The following is a 21,617-nucleotide window of genomic DNA, read 5'->3' as shown; positions in this document are numbered from 1 at the left end:
GGCAACTATGGTTTGAGGAGAGATGTGAAGGAGGGGCAGAAAGTAGTGAGGCAGGTAGCCTGGAAAGAACATCATGGGAGAAGCCTACATCTGATGATAGCTAATCTCTCTCCCTCCTTCCCTCTCATTCCCCCAAGCCATCAAAGTGGTTGTGGAAAATGGCTTTGTTATACCGACTGCCTGAATGAATCACCCCAAATTTAGACTTGGTGTTGTTCACAGTTTAAAAGCCAAATAGGATTATCCTGTGCCGTCCTCTTTGAGGGCTGACTCACTTCATTCTTCATTCATAACCTGGGGGATGTGTGTCTATATAGCCCTTTCTAAGAAGCATTGAGTGGGGTGTGGGGTGAGGAGAGGAAATCAGTGAGTTGCAATTATGTACAAGTGGGAATCGCAACCGAGTGTTGCAGCGCACTTCCTCACTGCTTAACATGAGTGCTCCTGAGCAGCCATGCCCGCCTCCAGAAAATCCAATTTCCTTCCTCTTACCACCTAGTTTTCTCAATCAGTGAATCACATTTTTTTATGAGGTGGCCACATAAAAACAAGATAAAACACCAAAGTGATGTGTGCGATTTTTAATATAAAACAAGCTAAGCTATATCCTGCATGTTATAGTGGTTAGAGGGTTTGACTGGGACCTGGGAGACCAGGGTTTGAATCCCTACTTGGTTATGAAGTTCAGTGGGTGACCTTGGGTCAGTTAGAGTGTCTCAACCTAACCTACCTCACAGGGTTGTTGTAGAGAGGTAGGGGACCCATATATGCCACCTTGAGATCCTTGGAGGAAAGGTAACTGTAATAATACAATTAATAAATATATAAAAAATAAAGCTGATGGTATCCTTTGCAAAACTTTGCAGCAAAAAGGGGGGAACCTATTGTTTTCATTGTTGCTTTACTCATATTGGCTAATAAGTAGGGACAATAATAAATAATTTCATGGGTATTTTAGTAAAATGGGAGCAAATTATCCCTTTTGTTCATCTCTGAAAAAGGTGCACGCAGAAAGAACATGAATTAGTGTTTCTGTTGCTCTGTCCTCACAGGGAAAGAGCTGTTATTGTAAGAAATATATCCCCAAAGTGGAAAGAAGGCAATTAAATCTTTCCCTTAGACTAGATCAGCCAATATTTGAGAACAGTCAATATTTCCTCCACACTGTCAGTATTTTGCCTGAGTATGTCAAACCAAAGAGCCCTTTGGTTGTGAAGGGGTGTTCAGTTGTTCTTGCTGCTTGTATCAGTTACAACACTATTAAAAGAAGTCACACAAAATACCTGTAAGTTGCTTAGAGACCTTTGGATAACAAGCAAAAAATAAATACCAGAACTTAAGGTATGCAAACTTGAAGTGGATCAAAGTGCTCTGTCTCCTTTTTAAAAAACCCAACAATCCACTAAAAAAAAAAACCCCAAACCAGACTTTTGTAGTTTGAAAGGGGCAGAGAAACATATTTAAAAGTGTGTGGGGTAAATGAATGACTTAACAAGAGGACTGGTAAACACCTTACAAGCAAATCAGAATGAATGCAGAATAATTGTCTCACAATAAAATCAGAACAAATGCTCCATAAAGGTCTGATATAGTCTAACCATTGCATAAACTTTGGGCAAGCAAATCAGAACGCTAAAGGAACCAGACGTTTGAAGGAACCACAAGTTGTCAGAATAATCTTGGCTGGTGTTATGTACTGAGTTGAATAGGATCCAAAATGCAGCAGTCTGATTGGTCCTAGAACAATAGGATCCAGAATACAGCAGTCTGATTGGTCCGCAGGAGCCACCCAATCCAACTCCAGGTGGAAGTGAATCCGCAACCTGATTGGCCTACAGGTGAATCCCAGAATTAGCCAATCACGTGGGGCCCATTGTGTAAATAATGTATATAAAGCAGACATTTCGGGAGAACTTCCATTCCTCACTACTCTGAGCTGAATAAAGAGCATGAAATCCACACTCGACCCAGAGTATATTTCAGCAGGACTCTTAGAAGTCAACACATAGACCAAGATGAGCTGGAGGACCATCAGCACCCTTAATCTAAAGGTTAAGAATGTATTTTGTCTGGTTATAGCCCCGAAGAAGAGGAAAATTTCCAGAAAGACCTAATAATTACAATTTATCGCCAAAAGGTTTGGGCACCATGAGCTTGACATAACTACTCTTCTGAAGAAGGCACAGGTGACCTGAAGATGTATTAAAAGAAACAATGTTTGAAGGTTAAGGAACAAGCAAGCCCCTCATTTCCAACACAATTATGTCTTCATATCCAAATGGGTGGCGTTTGTGAAAAGGAAGTGATGACTTTATGCAGCTTTTCTGAACTCTATGACAATAGCATTTTTAAGAGGCAGAAAACCACCCACCATCATCTCCTGCCCTGCTCTGCCAGCATTTCTGGCTCATTTCCTTTAAACAAGGCATTTGTAAGGCAACATAGCATTTACACAAAGCTGTTAGTAGAGAGCAAGTGGGGATTATGCAGCAGAGGGGGCTGAAAGCCTGGATCTCTCCATAGGGAGGTCCCCCTCTGATGTGTCAACTCTTATCTCAGATGCTGAATCACCCCTTTTTGGCTCTTGCTGAGTCAGGGTCTGTTCTGGGGTGGGGCAGTGGGAACAGGGGCGGAGGCAGGCACCCTAGAGATTTATTCCTCATCTCCATGCTGCAGCTCAGAGATAAAACGCAATTCCAGAGCAAGGGAACATTCATAAGTATGTCATGAAAAAAGGCATTTGATTGAACTCCAAGGAATATCTCTTCCCTTTGTCAGGCTAAAGCAGCTTTTGCCAACCTGGTGCCCTCTGGAAATTTTGGACTACAATCCCATCAGCCCCAGTCATTGATTTGAGCCAATGCAAGACAGCCAGTTCCACATGTTATGCTTTTAGATTTTCTGTGGACACATACACACTGTACATTTAAAGCACATTTAACACGCATTGCTTCGCCCAAAGAATCTTGACAACTCTAGTGTAAGAGTGCTGGGAATTGTAGTACTGGTATACTATAGTTCCCAGGATTCCTTGGGGGAAGGAACATGCTTTAAATGTATGCTGTCATGCTACAGGAAAATGAAATGCACGCATAAATATGATACGTTGTATAACTAAATTGCTGTCTTTATTTTCCTTCCCCATTAACTTTTCTAGGTTTCTTTGGGGAAATGAAAGTGAGCGGTATAAATATGAAATGAAACGCTGCCGTGCTTGTGCCAGCCATTTATTATTTATTCCATAACAATTTTGTTTCATTTACAAATCACTTCCCATGAGTCAAAGCAATTCATTTATCATATTTGCATCAAATATTCATGGTGTTGCAAGTTGTGGGTTTAAAGATCAATCAAAGGATGGGCAGTGTTCTGTGTGCTGGAATCCCTGGGATTACTGGTGGCAATGGGTCATCTGAACTTCCCTCTCCTTTTTGCTGTGGCCACAGGAAGCCATGGGGTGGGTGAGCACTGGGGGGAGGTAGAGGGGGACCTGCCACCCCATCCATGCACACACACCTTTCAGACATTGGGCTGAAGTGGGAGAAGGGCCATTGCTCGCTGGGAGTGTGGGAGAACACTTGCTTTGCATGCAGAAGGTCCCAGGTCCATTCCCTGGCACCTTCAGGTAGGGCTCGCGCAACCCTAGTCTGAAACCCTGGACAGCTACTGCCAGCCATATTGCAGGTATTAATGTTGTGCATCATGAAGCAATTGGATGCATAAAGGCTGGCTCCTTTTGGAATAAAAATGGTCCAGACCCATCATTATAATTCAAAGCATTGCTAACCAGGACTTCTTCAAAACAGGTACGAAAACATCAGTCATACATCCAGATAATGCCATTAAGCATATGCTTATTCAAGCATAAGCTTTTCTTAAAATATATATAACAGAATTATGATCATCTGTCTCTTCCATAGCTTGCATTAGCCTGCATTCAGCCTAAGGCTATGCAGCTCCTGGAAAGGCTTTATTATTACATCCTTTGTTGTCTCTGTGGCGTCCAAGAAAGACTAACAGGCAACTCCATTCAAGATGGAGATTTGCAATGGAATACCCTCATGTGAACTAAGGTTAAACACTCACACGAGTGCTAGCAGAGAGCATCAAATTTTAACCATTAACTCAGTTAGAAGCTTAGAGAACTTCAGTATGGCCCAGTGGAATTTTCTAGTGCTAAACCCTTTCAGCAATAAATGTCTAATATACTTACAGGCATTTTCCATTTTAGTGTGCAATTAAACAACTATACTTTCCAAGTCACTGTACACAGTACAGTACTTATTGGGACATGAGTGGCACTGTGGTCTAAACCACTGAGCCTCTTGGGCTTGCTGATCAGAAGGTCAGTGGTTCAAATTCCCGTGACGGGTGAGCTCCTGTTGCTCTATCCCAGCTCCTGCCAACCTAGCAGTTCAAAAGCATGCTAGTGCAAGTAGATAAATAGGTACTGCTGCAGCAGGAAGGTGAATGCACTCTGGTTTCCATCACAGTGTTCTGTTGTGCCAGAAGTGGTTTAGTCATGCTGGCCACATAACCTGGAAAGCTGTCTGTGGACAAACACTGGTTCTCTTGGCCTGAAAATGAGATGAGCTCCACAATTCCATAGTCGCCTTTGACTGGACTTAACCGTCCAGGGGTCCTTTACCTTTACCTTACCTTTACAGAGCACTCAAAAAGATGGATCAGTGACCTGATTAAATACAAGTCAGAGCTTTCTACATTCCTATTTAAATCAGCCCTTTATTCAGAATCATGAGGACTAGAAACTTACTTTCTTTTTAGGGGAAGGAGCATAGCTACTGCTTTGCATGCAGAAGGTCCCAGGTCCATTCCTTGGCATCTCCCGGTAGTATTGGGACAGACCCTCCTGCCTCGCCACCTGAAACCCAGGACAATAATGAGGTAGGAGGACCAAAGTTGCAACTTGATATCAGGCAGCTTCTGCACCAGCCTAATAGATCCAACAAGATTTTGCTTTTGATCTGCTCTGCCTCTTCCCCTTTTGGTTCCAGCCAACCGATTCCCATTCATATTGTTAGGTTTGTACTCTAGTAACTTGCTCTGCTGTCTTCCCTTTTCCTAATGAATGGGGAAATGATGGGCACTCTTGTCACACGGCATGCGCCAGACCCTAGTCATCTGCCCTTGTTTAATCACACATGAATTAATATCACAACAGCAAATCTCTTCCACACGCCTGGCAAGGTTCAGCTAATGAGGCTGCTCGATCGTCAGGCATCAAACCCAACAGGCTGTGAGATGTTCATCCTGCCTGTCTATGTTTGCAAAAGCTGTTGTCTGTGCTGGAGAAAAATGCAGTTTAATTTTCGGGATTATTATCCTGTGGATGATGAACAGCCTATGGCTGTTTTCCAGCCTTTAGGGGCTGGAACTGGGGGTGGGGGTGGGGAGCAACTCAGAATTAGATTTGAGCTGAGGAAAGACAAAGGAGGCTTCATGTGTGAACTCCTTGGTGGCTGCCACTCATTTCCTTAGAAGCAGGATCCTTAGATCCTTAGAGTAACCTTGTCTCCATCAACACAGATGTCACTAAGGTGGAAATAATAGCACAGGGAAACAGTGCGTAGTTAAACTACGGAACTCGCTCCCACAGGAAAGAGTGATGGACACCAACTTGACGGCTTTAAAAGAGGATCGGACAAATTCATGGAGGAAGGAGGAAGCTATCAGTGCCTACCAGTCATGATGGCTATGCTTTGCCTCCATGGTTGGCAATGGGGCATCTGTTTGGCCACTGTGAGAACAGGATGCTAGACTAGATGGGCCATTGGCCTGATCCAGCTTTCTTATGACCCAAATGGCTGAGAGGGTCAGAGCATCCTCACTACATAGATAGGCTAACATTTAGGGGTTTTTGATTCAGAGAAAAGGACAATTACAGAGCATTTATTAATTGGGTGGAACAGCAGGTGGGGCTGAATGTGGCCCTTATAGCCTCCCCATCTGGCCCTTAGAACTCTCCCAGGCTACACCCCTCGTCGTCGTCCCTCAGTGCTTTTTCCTGGCTGGAAACTGTCCTTGAATGGTGTGATAATGCCCCTCACTTGCTTTGTTTATCAGGCAAAGATTTGGACTAGATGACCCTCGTGGTCCTTTCCAACTCTACTGTTCTATGATTCTGATACTGAGGAGCAAAGGGAAATGTGGGAGCTGGGAGAGGAAAATCTCTGTGGCCTCTGCTAGCATCATTTCTCAGCAGAAAGATGAGAGGGGCAGTGCGGGTGGAAGGAGGTGTTTACACAGCTCCATGGAACAAACTCCGAAGCTCGTTTTAGATCTCACTCAGGGCTCATTTTGCTTTGAATCACTGCAATTTATCCCCGTTTCCCCAATTCCTCTGGGACAAGAGCAAAGGCAGGCTTGTGCTGAGCACCCTCTCCCTCTCCCACACATGTACACTCACACACATACCCCACACAAACCGGGCCAAGATCTTGGGCATGGATGGTCTTCTTAACAGATGTTCACTTATCTTATTTCTTCCCTTGTTGCCCTTAATAAAGCTGGTGAGCCCACAAGTGCCTTCACCCTCCTCCCCACTGTGGGGGACTTATCAACATGGGGCAGGGTGTGTGTTTGTGAGAGAGACAGAGTGTGGTGATATCACCCCTTTAGGATCAGTTTATGGGAATGGGTTAGCACCTCAGAAATAATGCGCTTCCATACAGCTGTCTCCTGTTAAGGCTTCCAGGCCGGTGTCACAAGGTAACTGGGTGGAAGAGGCGAACGCCCATGGTCTAAGTTCCCATAAAACCTGGATTGGTGCGAGTTCTCAGCAGCCAGCTAAACGTCTATTTGGGCTTTTGACAGCATCTTCTTCTGTTGCTCAGCCTACTGAGATTTAAGTGTAAGCGTTGATGTTCATTAGCTGGATAATAATAATAATAATAATTTATTATTTGTTCCCCAGCCACTCTGGGCGGCTTCCATAGAAACCAAAAATACACTAAAATATCACAGATTAAAAACTTCCCTGAACAGCTGGATAAGTTAGCGTTTGTTGCTTTCTTACCTTCTGATCTATTTTAACCTGTGTAATTATTTGGAGTTTTTCCTCCCTTGTAGAGTTTTGTTTTAGTAAAGTCTGTGTATGATTTTATGAAATTTGGTCTGGTCAGAGTTCCTGAACCCTTTCATTCTGACCACGCTTTTCGGAGCAAGGGCCATCCACCACACAGAGAGGAAGATTATGTGACCAGAGCCATTTCCTGTTTCTGCTCCAAAGTTGCAACAACCTCGCATCCCGTGAGCCTCCTGCTCTTTGCAGAGAGTGAAGCCGCATTTAAATTTCTCCCCATTTTGTTATTCCCCTGATAAATCCCCTCCTTACCTCCCCACAGCTCTATAAGCTCCACTGGGAGTTTCTGAGTTCGTATGCAGCTATCTAAGCATGCTACAAATATTCCATTGTGTGTGTGCGCACGCAGGAACAGTCCCAATCCTAAAAAGTACATTTCCTTGGGAAGGGGGCCCCAGACGTCCCTTGCTGCTGAGAGTTCCAAGTCATGATGTTTAGGAGCTTGGGCTGATGACAGGCAGAAATCCAACTGATCCATCATCCATTCCTGGTGCAGCTGCAGTGACGGAAACTCTTGTGTCAGTTGAATGTCTGCCTATAGAGTTGTGGCAGAGAGGGTGGTACCTCCCCTGGGGGTGGAGAGGGTGGGATGAGGATGCAGACTCCAGCTTGATCATGGATGTCAGCTGGGGAAAGGGTGGAGCCAGAGGGAGGGGGGTTCTCCCTCCACCACCCCCTGCCTGCAGTTATATACAAGTTGTAGAAGCAGCAGCAGCAGCAGCAGCAGCAGAGAGAGAGAGAGAGAGAGAGAGAGAGAGAGAGAGATACCTCTTCCACCTTTGACTCACAAAGGACTAGCATCTTCTCTTCGAAGCAAATAAGGCAGCTGCCACCCTGCTCCTGAGCCCACCTGAACCGGGGCTGAACTTCACCTGTGCTCATGGTTTTATGGCAAGTCTCCCGCAGGCCCCTATGGAAAGCCCTGGGCTTCCTGGGCTTGATCCTGCTGGTGGCCCCAGCAGGCGCCTGGTACAAGCATGTGGCCAGCCCCAGGTACCACACCGTGGGGCGAGCTTCAGGGCTTCTGATGGGAGTCAGGCGCTCCCCTTACCTGTGGCGCCGGCAGGCAGCAGAGGGCTCCCGGGATAGACTGGAGGCTGCCCCCACCCTGCCCGTCAGCAGGGCCACTCAGTGGCTGACACTCCAGCAGGCAGAGGAGGAGGAGGGACCCTGGACCACTCTGGATCTGCAGCCTCACCTGTCTTCCCAGGTGGGTGCCTGGAAAGATGCTGCTGCTGCTGCCGCAGGGGCCATCAAGAGAACGCTCTGGCCTCAGGCCTCACAGAAGAACCACGCCAGGCACCAAGGGAGGATCTGGGCAGCCCTGTGCCCAACAGGATGCCAGGAGGCTCTCTGGCAAAGCCCTGCCATGCACCCGAAGCTCCTGGAAAGGCTGATGTGGAAGACAGGACAGCCCAGCACATCGAAGGAGGCCAGGTAATTGGGCACAGTAAGTCCAGAGTCTTAAGCCTCAGAGGGCATCTAGGACATAGCTGTCAACTTTCCCCTTTTTTAAAGGGAAATTCCCTTATTCTGAATAGGATTCCTCGCAAGAAAAGGGAAAAGTTGACAGCTATGATCTAGGATGCAGCACTTGTAAGACAGATGAGCTTCCCCTTGACCCACTTCTAGGGGGTTTCCTGACAAAGTCTTAATATTTATGGACAAGGGTCATGCCTCAGTGGCAGAGCATCTGCTTGGCACGCAGAAGGGCCCCTTCCCTTTAGTAAAAAACCCCTTTCCCAAGGTTGAGGTTGCTATCCAAGGAACGTTCCCACTGAGAGAAATCTGATTATATGGGACAGGGCGTTGGAACATAGAAGGCTGCCTTAGACCAAGTGGGACCACTAGGTCAGTGTCTGGAGGGAGCTCTCCAGGCAAGAGTCTCACCTAGCCCTGCCTGGAGATGCTGCAGACCAAACCTGGGACCTTCTGCATGCAACGCAAGTGCTCTCCCACTGAGCTGCAGTTCTTTCCATTAAGGCAAAGGAAGCAACCTTAAACTGAGTCAGACTGTTGGTCCATCTAGCTCATTATTGTCTACACTGACTGGCAGCAGCTCTCCAGGGTTTCAGGCAGGAGTCTTTCCCATTCTTACCTGAAAATGCTGGGGATCAAACCTAGGAGCTTATGCATGAGAAACAGGTGCTCGGGCACTGAGCTGTGGCCTTTCCCCTTTGAGTTTTCACATTAGACCCTCCTGACAGTGCAGCATGTTTCACAGATTCACCCGGGTGGCTACCTGGAGCAGAGCTTTTGGTGGGCTGGCTCCCATTCTCTGGAATACTCTGTTAGACAGGTGCTCAACTGTTTGGTGTTTCTGATATCTGCTCAAAACCCTTCTGTATACCCAGGCAATTTCAGGATGTTGATATTGGCTGTGGCAGGGACGGGCAAGCTTTGGCTTCTGGACTCCAGCCCTCATCATCTCGTAGACCATTGGCCGTGCTGGCATCTGGGGCTGCTGGGAGTTGGAGTTCAATGACATCTGGAGGGTCACAGTGTCCCCATCCTTAGGTTGTGGGCACCTACTGATCTGCCAGGTTTTTTTTTTTTATCACTGTCCTTTTCTTTGAATGCCACATTTTAATTTTTATGCATGCTGCTCTGAGAGCTTTCTGAATAGGGAGAGGTTTATAAACACAAATGAGCAACAGATAGCAATGGGACAAAATTACACTGCTAGGAAAACAACACAGACCCTCCTTTCAGCTTCTTAGAATCACAGAATCATGTGTTGTAAGGGACTCAAAGGGTCATCTAGTCCAACCCCCTGCAATTCAGGAATTGCAGCTAAAGTATTTGATGGTCACCCAACCTCTGTTCAAAAACCTAGAAGGAAGAAGAGTCCACCACCTTCCAAGGGAGTCTGTTCCGCTTTCGAACAGCTCTTACTGTCAGAAAATTCTCCCTGACATTCAGTTGGAATCTTGTTTCTTGTCATTTGAAGCCATTGGTTCAGGTCCTAGCTTCCAGAGCAGGAGAAAATAGCAAGGGCGCAATCCAGCCAATTGTGTTTTGGAACAAGAGGTATCAGCAACCAGGGGACTAGTTTCCCTTCCTGGCAGAAAGTCGAGAGAAAAGGGCAGGGCTGCGTATTCTGCCTCGAAGATGAGAAGCCAGGCTGGGGTTTATGTGATGTCTTTGAGGAAGACAGATCCCAAGGAAAAACCTCCTCACTCTCCCAGTTCACTTAGGCCAGTAGTGAGAAAGAAGGCATTTCCCACAAAACGGAAATGACGACGGGAGCCCTTCTTCTGGCTCCACAGTCCTGAAGGGGAGAACATTTGTTTTGATCATGGTAGTGTTTGCAGCCCTAGGGTCCTTTGGGCAGGAGGGTGCGGTATAAATTTAATTGAGCAAAATGAATGAATGAATAAGTTGGCTGTGCCTGTCCTTCGCTCTGGCTCCAGCCGATCTTGGGCTCCACAAATCCCAAAGGAGCACTAGCCACCAGTGATGTAAAAGTTTAAGGCTGCTAGCCTAAATACGTAAGGATTAATCTCCAGACTCTCTACCATCTTGGTTGCCCTCCTCTGCACATGCCCTAGCTTGTCAATATCATGCAGCAACAGGAGAACTGTTAGATAAAGAATGTTTTTTTCAGTTCAAGGAGTATGCAAGCTTTGGAGTTCCACTGAACTCTACAGCAGGCAGAGTAGACCCTTTATACCTATCTATAAAGAACCAATTATGCAACATGCTATGTGAAGGGAAGCTGCCCCTCTTTCCTTCCTTCCTCTTTCTTTCCCCTTCCCCTCCACACTGTTTCATGTCTGCACGGACATCACTGGATTTCTCATTACCGTATTTTTCGCCCTATAGGGCGCACTGGCCCATAGGACACACCTCGTTTTTTTGGGGGGGGAAATGAATAAAAAAACATTATTTCCTCCCCCCTCAGCCGTGGGGCTGTGGCAGGTGAAGCCCAAGCTTCCCCTGACCCCAGCCCCCAGAACAGGCTGCTGCCCGCAAACCTTGCGAGCCCGCGGGAACTCCCCCCGCGCACAAGGCTTGCGGACACCTGCACGAAGCACGGGGCATCCTCCGGAGGGCGCCCCGTGCTCCGGGCTGCAGGCTGCTGCCTGCAAGCCTTGCGAGCCCGCGGGAACTCCCGCTGGGCTTGCAAGGCTTGCGGATAGCTTCCTTAAGCCTGGAGAGTGAGAGGGGTCGGTGCGCACCGACGCCTCTCGTTCTCCAGGCTTCAGCGAAAGCCTGCATCCGCCCCATAGGACGCACACACATTTCCCCTTCATTTTTGGAAGGGAAAAAGTGCATCCTATAGGGCGAAAAATACGGTACTTGCTAATGCAACTCTGGGCGAGTTACAAAGGGAGGTGGCAATGGGCCCCAGTGCCATGTATTATCTCTGAGATTTGCTCTGTTGCATTTTACCTGCATGCAAGACAGCCAACACTTGATGATGCACTCGTCAATTGATGGGAAGATGTGTGTGAACCTGCCCATAAACGCCATCTAATGTGCTGCTGCTGTGTACAGGAAGTGTACTGCAGACTTTGCCAACCTGGTGCCCTTCAGATGTTCAGGACTACGACTCCAATCGGCCCCAGTCCACACAGCTGAACGATGCTGGGACGGGTGGGAATCCAAAATATTTGGAGGGCACCAGGTTAGTGAAGGCTGGCCCATGACACGAGGGTGGAAGTAACTGACCTAAGAGCCTAAGATCCTCAGGTTCCAGCCAGGAAGGTATTGAGTTCTCTGTCTCTCGGACATCATTGCAATGCACCCTTCTCCACACACAGAGAGATAATAATGAAGCCAGGAGATGAGGTAAGTTACGAAGGAGAAAGGGAGCACAGGACAGAATGTTGCCAAATCTGGCAGCAGCCCCAAGGATCTGATAACGTTTAATTCTGCAAAAAAAAAAGGGGGGGGTAGAAAATTGTCCATTTTGTTGATGTGGAAAACGGAGGCCAAATTAGAAACCGTGAATTGCTTGAGTGTATGTGGCAGAGAACTAAGACTCTCTTTTCCCTCCATTTAGCGACCCTGAGATCTAATCTCTGATGAGATGAGGTACCCTGCTGAAGGAGTTGTCTGAAGCAGGCTGGTGGATGAGCATAGAAACTGATTCCAGTACCTGAGAACGAAAGAATTTTGGAGCATCCTTTTGGAACCATGCATAGTCACACATCCCCAACCAAGGGAAGAAGCTGTGAAACCCCTAGTGTCATATAATTGTGTGGATTCTCCATCAGCAGCTATAGGATGCCTGCACTTTCCTGGTTCCTGGGATCGGGGCCAGAAGCTTTTTGATTGCCTTTTTCCAACAATTAGGGGCATGGGTAGGAAGAGCCCTGTCGTTGTTGTTGTTATTATTATTATTATTATTATTATTATTATTATTACTATTTTAACCAACTTCATGCTCACATTTTTTGGGGGTGGGGAAACGAAAGTGATATATTGTGTTGTTTATAACGGCTTCTCTGCAATATGGTAATATGTATTCATGTTCTCTCTCCCCACACGCCCAAGGATGCTGTACTAATTAAAAACAAGATTTAATGAAATGAAAACCCTGTGCTTTCTTGTGTTATAAGGATGAGACAAATTCTTGAGGACAGCAAGATGATTTCTCAATTTAGTAGCGAACTCAAGGGAGTGATTTCAACAGGATTGGAAGCCATATGGGAACACTGAGGAAGAAGAAGGGGGAGGGGGATCAACAGGCCAAGGGGAACTCTGTAGTTAACAGAGGTGAAACAAATCTTTGCATGTGTTCTAAAAGGAACAAACAAACAAATATGGATCCTCCCCCCCAAAAAACCACCAGTCAAAAAGGACTGAGTAGCCATAGAATTTGGGATGTTAGCTGGGAAAAGAAAAATTGGTGTATGTGTGGGAGGAAATGCAATGGAGTATTCTGGAGAAGGGTGTGGTGGATGGCTGGTGTAATACTGAACAGGGTGCGGAATTTTAACAGCGTAAAGTCTTGCGACATGTTAAAGACCAATGGATTATTTTAGGGCATGAGGGGGTTTTTGGACTAGAGTTTGCTTCATCAGCTACATTGAGGGCTATCCTCATTAGGAAGGTATGCCTGTATACATGAGAGTAAAGTCGGAAGGGAATAATAGAATCATCTAATTGTAGAGCTGGAAGGGACCCAGAGGGTCATCTAGTCCAACCCCCTGAAATCCAGAAAAAAATGTGTTACCCATCTATGGTCAATGGATCCAGCTACTGCTTAAATTATTTTTTAAATCAATCTGCTAACGAACAAACAGACAAGTACAAACATGACTAAAAGAAAGAAAACAAATATTAAAGAATTTAAACCATAAAGCATTACAGTCTGGAAGAACAAAAGTACAAAGATATGGCAAAGGGATTATAAGGTATTAACTCATACAAAGATTCTTGTAACAAGTAGTAAAGATTTATAAAAATAAGAGCAGTGCTTTTTTTCTGGGGGTACACAGTGGTATGCATATCCCTAAACATTATGTGAATCTACGTTTGGCCTCATTGAGGGGCAGTATTTCAATATGAGTAGGGAAATGAGACTACTCCTAAACATTTTTTAAGGAAATAAAGCACTGAGTAAGAGTATTTTCCAGCTGTGAGTTCCATCATTACTATATTTTGTACTAACTGAAGTGTCCAGACCGTCTTCAAGGGCAGTCCCAAGCAGCACACATTGCAGTAAACTATCCTAGAAGAGTGTGGAACTGCACACAGATCCACTATTTACCAAGGAAGGGGGCATAGTTAAGACACCAGGAAAAGCTTTCCAGCAGATATTCAGATTATTGGAAGCGAGAGAAACTTGCTACGGAGAGGAGCAGCTGCTTAGAAAGCAGTTCTATGTCTCCCTGGTTGGTGCCTCAGCTGCGAGTGAAGTTTGTGGGGATGTGCAGAAATGCTCCTTTCTGAGAACGGGACTCAAATTGGCCTCTATTAATTCCCCCCCCCTCTTGTTCGCTCCCACAGATAGGAATTTGCGAGATTTGTGGCCTGTTAATGTCTCACATGGGGAAGGGCCTCAGCTGTGGAGCCCTGTCTGGATCTTGGAAGCCCTTGCCCAGAGGGGAGAACTAGATCACGCAGAAAGGCAGTGGCTCTCAGATGCCAAAGTATCTTGGGCTGCCAAACCAAAGGAAAGCAGGAGACCAGTGGAACACACAACACTTCACCAAATACACACCTGCTTCAGACAAGCCGGCATTTGCCACACATTATGGGGGGGGGGAGGCAGATACAGACTGTCTGCACACATTAAAAGGGAACTGTACTTTTACTGAGGTTGCTAGGAATTGTCACCTTGTGAGGTGCAATGTTCTAAATTTCCCAGGTGCCAGGTGCGTTTTGCTTCTGGACACGGGTCCAGTTGTGACTGTGTGGAGATTTCTGGACGCCAGGTTGGCGACTCGCATCTCCATCGAGCCAGCCGATTTGTGCACAGCAAAAGAGGCACGTCTTATGCTTCTGAGCTGCCACACGAATCATGGACATCTTAGTCCTGAGCATCTTGGTCCTCCATCATCACATCAAGGAAAGGAAGTGCAGGGCTGAGTACAGATACAGTGGTAGCTTGGGTTACATACGCTTCAGGTTACAGACTCCGCTAACCCAGAAATAGTACCTCGGGTTAAGAACTTTGCTTCAGGATGAGAACAGAAATTGTGCAGCAGCAGCAGCAGCAGGAGGCCCCATTAGCTAAAGTGGTGCTTCAGGTTAAGAACAGTTTCAGGTTAAGAACGGACCTCTGGAACGAATTAAATACATAACCAGAGGTACCACTGTATATCCAACTGAGCTGCAGACTTTCCACAGGCCATGCAAATGGAGCTCACAGACCACAGTTTAAAAACCTCTGCCTAGTTAATACCATTTCCACTGTGTGTTTCTCCCTCTTGTATACTGGGATGAGCAAATTGTTGTAAGAGCTCCAGTGAGACCAGAGAATCGCAGAATTGCAGCACTGGAAGGAATCCCAGGGGTCATCTAGTCCAACCGCCTGGCGAATAGACATGCCGTTGTTGCGACCCTGGTTTAAGGTGCCATTTGGCTCCTAGCTTATATATCTCAGTTTCTAACACTGTGTAAGGGGCAAACTACAACCCCCAGGATTCTTTGGGGAAAGTCAGGTTCAATCTCTGATGGCATCGTCCAGGTAGGGCCAGGAAAGGCCTCTGCCTGAAACCCTGGAGAGCCTCTGCCAGCCAGTGTAGGCAACACTGAGCTAGATGGACCCATGCCCAGATTCAGCAGAAAGCAGCTTCCTATGTTCCTTTTTATATTCCACAATTCCAGGGCAGAGCACCTGCTTGGTGCCCAGAAGGTTTCAGGTCTAGCCCTCATTATCTTCAGGTAGAGATGGGAATATCCTCTACATGAAACCCCGGAAAGCAGCTGCCGGTCAGTGTAGAGGACTATCCTGAGCTAGGCTGAACACATTGACTCAGTCTAAGGGCAGCCTCCCCCCATCAATTCAATCTGCAAAGCTTCTGGTTCCCATAATGAATGGCACTTGACAGGTGAGCTTTAAACGAATCCATTAGGCTCCCAGCGTTTGCCCTCTTGTTTGTGCCGCTATATCTGCCTCTCAAAGGACACTGTGGGGAAGCAGGTTCTGCAGAGATAAAAACACTGCCTTCCGAACAGAGAAGATTGGCTTGGCAGAAGAGGCCAATTCACAAGAGGCTGATGGAAACCAATCTGAGGCGCGTAATTGACGCATTAACATTCTCATCTCCGCTGCCCCTGAGTCAGGAGAGGGTCCTTGACTTTGTCAATTACACAGAGAGAAACGCCAGGGCGTTCTAAGTCAGAGGGCCTCTCGGTTACCAAAAAGGCACTCAGAAAAGGCACCCAGCTCTTTCTCATTGATGCAAAGAGTCAGTCTGATTGATACCTTTCCGCAGGAACAGAGGGCAAAATGAGAATGAATGTGGATCTTTAAAGATATTGTTGCTACTGTTTTCGCTGCACAGGTAGAGTGCTCCTGCCCAAAGCTGTTGTGAACAAGGCAAAATGAGCAACAGTGCTGCTCATCACTGTCCAGGGTCAGGCTTAGGAGGAGTGGAGAAAGAATGAGGTGGGTAGTTAACTTAAAACCACCCACCCACCCACAATTGCTGCCCCAACAATTGGCACAAATCTTGAATGAGCAAAACATTATTTCTTGTGTTTTCATTGGGTAGCATTTGGAGAGGGGTTGAATGAAGAAGTAGGGGTGGACTAGATGACCCATGGATTCCCTTCCAACTCTACAACTCCACAGTCTTCAGTGTGCTTTTCTGTGTTAAGTTACATCCTCAGGTTCAATCAGAAACTTCAGTGGTGCTACTGTGTCTGGCCAACTGCCCACATTCAGCCTCTGCATAAGAAGACACAAAATCATTCAACCTTATTTCAACAGTGGTCAACTGTCTTAAAAATGAGCTTGTTTTCATTGCATAAATACTGCTATTATGGGTCAGAATGACCCCCTGCCTCAGGAACTTTGCCCTTGCAAAGCTACCACAACTCACAAAACCAAGCTTAAAGTTGCATTTTTGTTTTCTTTCTCTCTCACACAAGCTGAGGCTGAACTGTGGAACTCATAACAGATCGGAGGACCCCAACTTGAGTGTTCTTCTCTTTCTTTACCATTCAGTGAATGTGTGTGTGTGTGTGTGTGTGGCCTTTGGGGCACTCGGGAACAGTGGCTGGAACTTCTCAGAAGGACGTCCACGGCAAAGCTAGCAGTGCCACCTGCTGGTGCCTCTTTGGAAATGCACCTGGGGAATATGGCCCCCGTCGTTCCCTTATCCATGTCCTCTTAACTCCTGGAGTGAGGGACCACAGGGAAACATGCAAATCTAGGATGCACCTGAGCTTATTGGAACACTGGATCCTTCATTTCTCTTTTTCGCTCCTCTTCAGAATTGCCTTTTTTCCAGTGATGGTCAGCCACAAAGGAGCATAGTGGAAGCAGCCTTGCATCAAGTCAGAACCTTGGTCGGTCTAGCTCAGTATTGCCTGCTCAGGCTGGCAGGGGCTTCCAGGGTTTCAGGTGGGAGTCTCCCCCTGGGGATTGTACCTGGCATCTTCTGCATGCAAAGCATTCGTTCTGTCTGTGAGCTGCAATAAGTCCTAAGCTAGGGAAAAGGCAGCCCACCTCCCTTTTTCTTAGCCTCCCTCCCAAATCTGGTATTCAGTGCTTTGGAACCTGGAGCAGTGGAAGCTTCTCCACTGGGACTAGTGCAGCCCTGTCCCACCAACCTCACTCTGCCCTCAGCCGGCTCACAGCTGCCTGCCTTCTTTCTTGTAACCAGTCCAGTGGGTTGGCCTGCTTCTCAGCTTCCTTTCCCTCCGCACTCTCAGTGTTCCTCTTGCACAACTCAGCAGGTGGGAGGATGAGGACCAAACTAGAATTAGACATGCTCTGCCTCTTATTGCCTCTGGCGCCACCTAGTGTTGGGCTCCCTGCCTTCTGGCCCGTCAGTCTCAATGGGTACCAGCCACCACTGACCTGGAGGTTCTGTTTTTCTACTGCGGCTCATCATAGAAATGGTTTTAGTTGTCTGCTGCGAAGGCATCCTTCCCTATATACCTCCCTCATTGCCACATCTCGCTAAGATATTAAAACCAGCCTTTCCCTACTGGTGGCCCTCCAGATGTTTTGGAACATCTGCTGCTCTCTAGGAGGTCATTTAACTGTCACCATCCCCTGTGGATCTCTGGGCTTTTGTTCTGAGTTCCAGCCCTGGCTGTAGTGCAGATTCTGTTAGAACAGGAGCCCCCCAACCACAAACATCTAGGTCTTGGAGGAAGGGTGGTATACATTGTGAATTCAAAATTTGCACAGCAGATGGCAGTGTAGAGCCAGCTTTGCTTTGCAGCGATACTTTCAAAAAATATGTCTATTTTTTCCAGGTTAGGGGTGAGACATATTCCTAAATTCTGATGACTTCTCGAATGTTTTATTACATTTCTCCTCCACTTTTCCTCCAATGAGTTCCGGGTGGCCTCTATCCCTCTCACCTCCACATTCTAAACCTCACAACAACCCTGTGATGCAGGTAAGACTGAGAGATGCTAAAACGATCAAAGGGTTTGTGAATTTCCCCTAGTAGGGAAGGTTGCAATGCTTGAGGGTTTTCAGTTTAAAGAAGAAAAAGGCAGGTAAGGGAGAACATGACAAGAAGTGTATCAGATTAAGCATGAATTCTACCAATTAACTAACAGACTCTGGTACCCTAGATCTATGACAATACTATAACTCAGCAGGGACATCCGCAGAAGCTAAATGATGGCAGATTCAGGACCGGCAAAAGCAAGGATTTCTTCGCCCAGTTAAAGGGTGTCCTTGGAGGATCAAGCTTCTATGAAGCCACTAAGGGGAGATCTGATGGATTGCCTTATTCCGTGCACTCTGGCCCAGCCATTGCCGTCATAACCGTCATAAGAATTTGTCCTGCTAGATCCAGCACAATATCCTGGTTTCACATTGGACACCCAGATGTCTTTTTGGGAAACCTACAAGCAGGGGTGGAGGACGGGGGGGTGCGGTAGGGGCGGTCTGCCCCGGGTGTCACCACTGAGGGGGTGACAAAATGCAGGGCAGCACTCATTGCGGGGCTTGCAGCACCAGAGCCACACATCTCTCCTGGGACGCACTGCCCAAATGGTCCGCCCACTGCCTCCCCCCAGCTATAGGGTGGCTGAGTGGGAGTAGGCAGGCAGACTCTGGAGGCCCCGTGGTGCGCCCCGTCCCTATGGGTGACTCACCTCACCCCTGGGCCATAGCTGTGAAACGTTCCTTATTTGGTGGGAAAGTCCCTTATCCCAGCTACGTGTCCCACTGCTGTCCCTTATTGATGATATCCCTTAAATTTCCTGGCTTTCAAAGGAAGCAGCTCCTCTCCCTCCCTCCCTGCCGGCCAGGGAGGAGGGAGGCTCCAACTGTGTTGCTTGGCTGCATTGCTCACCCAATAAGGAGTCTAAGAACGACTGGGGGGTGGAGCTTGCATGCCTTGTGCCAAACAAATCGGCTGCGTTGCCTGGGGACTTGCCTTTGCTCAGCGCTTCCTAGCAGAGAGGTGACGGTGGTTTTCCTTGCTGCATCCCCTTTGCCAGGTTGCTGCGCTGTGGGAACCACCGCTTGAGGCTTTGTTTGGCTGCTGGCTGGGCTTTCTGCCTTTGGCTCGGAGGGGCTCAGAAGTTGAACATACCTGCGCTCCGAAAATCCCTTATTTTGGCTGCTGATCCCTTATTTTCAAGGCTGCTGGTCCCTTATTTTCAAATCTGTAAGTTGACAGCTATGCCCTGGGCGCGCCCCCCAGGCACCCAAGCGGCTTCCTCTGCTGCTGCCCACAAGCAGGACCCAAGCACAAGGGAGTTCTCCCCTCCTGCACCAGGTATGCGCTGGGCAGCTGTACAGACCAGGGCTTCTAGAGTATCGGCCCCTGTCCTATGGAACACATTCTTCATGCAGACTAGACTGTGACCTTTTTTGTAGTCTACTGCATCAGCACGCGAGCAGTACATTATTATTAATAAAAATAAATGATAAAGAATTCTGCAGTCTATCTCAGAGAGATGGCAGCATTTGACAGAGGTCCAGCTCCGAGGGTCTTCTGGCGATCCCCTCACTGCGAGAAGTGAGGATACAGGGAACTAGGCAGAGGGCCTTCTCAGTAGTGGCACCCGCCCTGTGGAATGCCCTCCCACCAGATGTCCGTAGGTCCGTTCTTAACCTGAAACTGTTCTTAACCTGAAGCACCACTTTAGCTAATGGGGCCTCCTGCTGCCGCCGCGCTGCCAGAGCACAATTTCTGTTCTCATCCTGAAGCAAAGTTCTTAACCTGAAGCACTATATCTGGGTTAGCGGAGTCTGTAACCTGAAGCGTATGTAACCTGAGGTACCACTGTATCTGACTTTTAGAAGGCATCTGAAGGCAGACCTGTTTAGGGAAGTTTTTAATGTTTGATGTTGTGTTTTTAATATTCTGTTGGGAGCTGCCCAGAGCAGCTGGGGAGGCCCGGCAAGATGGGCAGGGTATGAGTAATAAATTGTTGTTGTTGTATATACTTATTTAAAAATGTGTTTTGTTGCTTTTCCAGTAAATATTACGAGATTGAGAAAGCAGGACAAAGCCAGGGAGATCAAGTCCAAAAAGGATACACAGAGCATCAAGCCGTATCCATGAGAAGGGAAGGCGATGGCCAAGAGCAGCTGGTGTTTAGAATTATGCTTTTCACCAAGGAGATGGCTGTGATACAATCTTATGGAAAGATGAAACCCTAAACAAAGAAAGGGTCGGGGAACAGATAAAGAGTCAAGAATCACTAGTTGCAAGATAGCAGCACAAGGTTGTATTGGTTATTAGACCTACTGAGGACAGAACAATTTCATTCAACGATCACAACTAATTCGAGTCCATTAATTTCAAAGGGTCTACTCAGCACATCTACGGTATTTTATAGTTTTGTTTTTCATATTTTAATTTCCACCCATAGTTATAACTCTTCCCTCTGTTTTGTATACATTATAAAATGAAATAAATAACTGAAAAAGAACAGAAGGGACCGTATCCTCAGGCTGACATGTACAAAGTTGGGAAGTGTATTTTTGGGAAAGGAGGAGAGGCAAGGATTAAAAGCAGGTCTATGTTACACCAGGAGCAGCGGTCAGGCATGGGGAGTCTTTCAGAAGCTGGCGTCCGTGGTACTCACTACAGCCAAATTTCCTCAGGAGTTGTGGAAAAAGATTAACCAGGCCCGCCCCAAAGAAGCAGGGTCGGAAATTTCCATATTCTCACGCCATCCCCTGCCACAGGTTCTGTGTTGCAGGAGAGAACTGGCCCAGGGCGTGATTGTGTCCCAGAATTGCACGTTTTTCTCGTGCCATGTTTGCAAAGACTGTCTTCGGCACAGTGGACAGGTTTTTTCCACTGGAAAAGAAGATCCCCAAAGGTTAAGCGAGAAAGTCTGTTGTAAAGCAGTGCAAATATTGGCTCTGCATAAATGCAGGATTGATCTGAAGGCAAGAAACCTTCTCTCTCTCTCTCTCTCTCTCTCTCTCTGCTATGACTTGACATGGATTCTGCACTCTCTCCAAGCAGAGTTGCTTTGGGTTTAAAGTTTCCTCCCAAAAGCCTGCACAGCACTGTTACTGAAGGAGCTGGTTCTCAGTTCAGCGGAAGGGCTATAGCTCACTAGGAGAGCACCTGCCTTGCATGAAGAAGGTCCCGGGTTCAATCCTCAATGACATTTCTAGATGGGGTTTGGAGAGAGCCCCTGCCTGAAACCCTGGAGAGCTGCTGCCAATCTGTGTAGACAATACTGAGTTAGATGGGGCAATGCTCTAACTTGGTGCAAGGCAGCGTCCATGTTCAAACATTATGAGTGCCTAGATGGCCATGCCAGGAACACATATAAGAAAAAAGGAAGGCATACAAATAAAACGATGGATTGACTGGGCACAGGGGTGCAATTAGGTAATTTTTACAGAGTGGACTTTATGATCTTATGCCCCACCTCCTTCAATCCCTTTAGT

At 47.1% G+C, this 21,617-nt stretch overlaps 1 protein-coding gene across 1 annotated transcript; it reads left to right on the top strand.

Annotated features, from left to right (window-relative positions):
* The first annotated feature begins 7,969 nt into the window (after window positions 1–7,969).
* NPW (neuropeptide W) lies at window positions 7,970–12,615 on the top strand. The gene is made up of 2 exons (XM_053365676.1): window positions 7,970–8,539; window positions 12,111–12,615. The coding sequence occupies exons 1-2, from the start codon at window positions 7,983–7,985 to the stop codon at window positions 12,124–12,126; spliced, it is 573 nt and encodes a 190-aa protein (XP_053221651.1). The 5' UTR covers window positions 7,970–7,982; the 3' UTR covers window positions 12,127–12,615.
* Window positions 12,616–21,617: the final 9,002 nt, after the last annotated feature.

Source organism: Podarcis raffonei, chromosome 14 (assembly GCF_027172205.1).
Source record: "Podarcis raffonei isolate rPodRaf1 chromosome 14, rPodRaf1.pri, whole genome shotgun sequence".
Lineage (NCBI taxonomy): Eukaryota > Metazoa > Chordata > Lepidosauria > Squamata > Lacertidae > Podarcis > Podarcis raffonei.
The sequence above is the reverse complement of the archived record's forward strand: the minus strand, read 5'-3'. Positions and strand labels throughout refer to the sequence as shown.